Here is a 3,235-nt window from a genome sequence, read left to right as displayed (position 1 = left end):
CCTTTGATACATAGGGGAAATGAGGTTACTATCTCATTGTATCCAAAGACTGCAGTTTATCAAAAAAATTATAATAATTTGCTTCAGTAGGGTTTCTCCAACGGATGTCTTCAGAGTTTGAAAGCATATTAGTAAATCAATACGGTGGAATGAGAGGAAGGAGGAAAAACACTGAAATAAGTGCTGAAAAAAGAATTGCAGGATACAGATTTTTCTTGATTTAACCACAATATTTTTTTTCTTAAATAAATAACTTCTGTTTTGTAAAGACACTTTTTGAAACATTAGACATACCCTAATTCCCAAAGTCATTGAACAAACATCACCAGCCACTGATTTGCCAAACACAAGTCTGTTCCTCCATGTTTGAGCGATGGTTTTCGCAACCAATTGTCAGAAATGTCCTGCCAGTAATGTCTCCATGTAATTCCATCAGTTTTAAGATGTCTCAGTTTGAAAAAAAGTATTAGATTTGGGTCTCTTGTACATTGTCTTTTGAGCTGGCCCGGATTAACAAAGGTTCGTGCGCTGAGCTGTGTATGGAGTTGATAGTAGAGGCATGGTTGTATGCAGTCTTATAGGTGTTATAGTGGTTGAGGTGCTCATGCTCAAGAGGAGGCAGGGTCAGGTGGCCATCCATGCCTGGGACTCCTGTTACACAGTCCTCGTCCACATTGATGATCTCAATGGTGCGTGTGGGTGCATGGTGGTTCTGCTGGTGGTGCTGTTTGCGCATCTTGTAGAAGATGATCAGCATGACTGCTGCCATGAGTGTGATCGCAACAAAGCAGCCAATAATGATCTTGGTCGTCTTCATTACCTCATCCAAGCCATTCAGTGAGTCCTCTGCACCCAGCTCTGTGACAGGGATTGTATAAGTCTTTTCTGTTGCACGGTTGGAGAGTGTGGTCCGAACTGTGGTGGTAGTTGTAGAAGTGGGTGAAACGGACTCCCATGCACCAGCGGAGGGGGTTGGGCCCACCTTCTGTTGCACAGCAGTGGTGAAGCCTTCGTTATGTGGTGTTTCTATGGTCTCCACTGTCACTGTGGTGAAGTAGCTGAAGCTACTGTTCTCTGTAGAGGAAACATTAAGCGTGGCAGATGCTGTTGTGTTACCTGCAGAATTACTGACCATACATGTGTATGTGCCTGTGTCCTGCATGGTAACATTGGTGAAGTTCAGAGTGCCATCATTCAGCACAGAGATTCTGATCTTGTAAGCACCATGTGTCATAATGGAACCATTGGGTGTAATCCAGCTTACCGAGGTCAAGGAGCTGGCTCTGCATTTCAACTCTGCAGCGCTTCCCTCTGTCACATTTAGGTCTGTGGGAGGCTCCACAATAACAGGAGCATAACAATGAAAGTAGTTCTGGTCCAGCTCGCCAATGTATCGTCCTTTATGGTGGGTTGGTGAGCTGCAGCGGGCACAGCAGCTGGTGTTTGCTGGTACCATCTCCTTCAGCCACCAGCTGAGCCAAAGGATGTCACAGTTACAATTCCATGGGTTGTGGTGCAAGTGCACCCTCTCCAGGTGATGTAAAGGGGTGAAGAGATCATGGGGCAAGAGGGTAAGGTTGTTATGGGCTAGATTGAGCTCCACTAGAGACTGCAGGTCATCAAAAGAGTTCCTTTCTATGGTCTGGATCTGGGCATGCATCATCCATAGCTTCTGCAAATGGATGAGCCCTTTAAATGAGCCAGGTCGGATGACAGCTAGCTGGTTCCCCGACATCTCCAGCTCATCCAGCTTTACCAAGGGAATAAGGTTGGGAATTTCCTTCAGATTGCACATTCCAAGATTTAAGTAGCGCAGATTGCTCAGCCCTTCAAAGGCCCCCTCAGATATGTAGGAGAGCCGTTTGAGCTCCCCAAGGTCCAACCTCCGCAATGAGGGCACTCTGTTGAAAGCATAGGAGGGAATGCTCTCTATGGGGTTATTCCTCAGCCAAAGCTCCTTTAGTTTGGACAGGTACTCAAATGCCCCGTTTGGGATAGTGGTGAGGCGGTTATCAAAAAGCTCCAAGGTATTGAGGCTGGCCAGCCCATTGAAGGCCCCCAGCTCAATTTTGCGTATGTGGTTTTTGCTCAGCTGCAGAATCTCCAGATGTCTTAGGTGCTTGAAGCTGTCCACCTTTATGACCTGAATGAGATTCTCTTGCAGATTCAGATAGCGAGTGTTTGTAGAGATGCCATCAGGGACATCCCGCAGGCCTCGCCGGGTGCAGATGACTTTGCTGAACTGGTTACTACAGGAGCAGACAGAGGGGCACGTCTGAGCACGTACCAGCCCTGCCACAACCAGCAGCTGGAGGGCCAGAAGCAGCACAAACAAAGGGTCGGACAAGGCCCGGTTCCACCTAGGACCTCGCATCATCTGCTGCTGCTGAGAGGAGGTCATCTTGTTTAACATTCATAATTCATTGACTGGTCTTCCGCTCTTTGGAATGTGGATTTGGGCTCACTGGAATTAAATGAGAGACAGAAGAGAAAATAGGTAGATTAGTTAATTGGACATGTTTGAGATTATCATACAGTATGTCCGTTATAATCATTACCGCTGAAAATACTCATTCAACATAACCAATTAGAAATCCAAAAAGAGTAAAAATGTAAAGGTTTTTGCATAAAGATATTCTTTAGGTTTATATTGCAGCCACTAATTATCACACACACATACTGTATACCCACACACACAAACAATGCAACCTTTCAACTGATGCCTTATATCCATCTCTGTTTCTGGGCGCACTGTCCTCCATGCAATGACAGACACATAAAATAATATCACAATGAAGCTGCCAACTTCTGTGCTCTATCTCTGTGGGAGGATGGGAGGGAAGAAAAGTCAGCTATGACTGCTGTGCTGTGTGATTTATATTTGAGACTAGGGAGACATAAATAATAAGGAAGCCTGCCACCCACCAGTCCTTCAATCGAGTTGAGATATCTGGAAACCTCTGATTACAACTCACAGTTCCTGAAAGGCACATATGTGACTGGAATGTCAAACAAGCAAGCCAAAATGGTACCAGGGAATTTGTTTGCATAACTCTTTATGTATTACCCAAGAGGAAACTGTGGAAATACAAACATCATATTCTCTGATTAAGTTTTGCTTTGTGATGCTATGGAAGCGATGGAGTGTGACTAAATGAGAGATGTTTAATTGACTCAGTGTGTGCTGTCTTTCTGTTTTCTATTTGATAATACTAGTATTCATTAAAGTTGTTCA

General features: G+C 44.8%; 1 protein-coding gene across 1 annotated transcript; it reads right to left on the bottom strand.

Annotated features, from left to right (window-relative positions):
* Nucleotides 1–466: 466 nt before the first annotated feature.
* On the bottom strand, nt 467–2,413 carry LOC310949725 (leucine-rich repeat-containing protein 4C-like; the record flags this gene model as incomplete). The annotated part of the gene is made up of 1 exon (XM_083917247.1): nt 467–2,413. One exon carries the CDS (start codon nt 2,411–2,413, stop codon nt 467–469), a length of 1,947 nt encoding a protein of 648 aa, XP_083773373.1.
* Nucleotides 2,414–3,235: the final 822 nt, after the last annotated feature.

This window comes from Echiichthys vipera (genome assembly GCF_963691815.1).
Source record: "Echiichthys vipera genome assembly, chromosome: 7".
In the NCBI taxonomy this organism is placed as follows: Eukaryota; Metazoa; Chordata; class Actinopteri; order Perciformes; family Trachinidae; genus Echiichthys; species Echiichthys vipera.
This window is presented reverse-complemented; position numbering and strand designations above follow the sequence as displayed.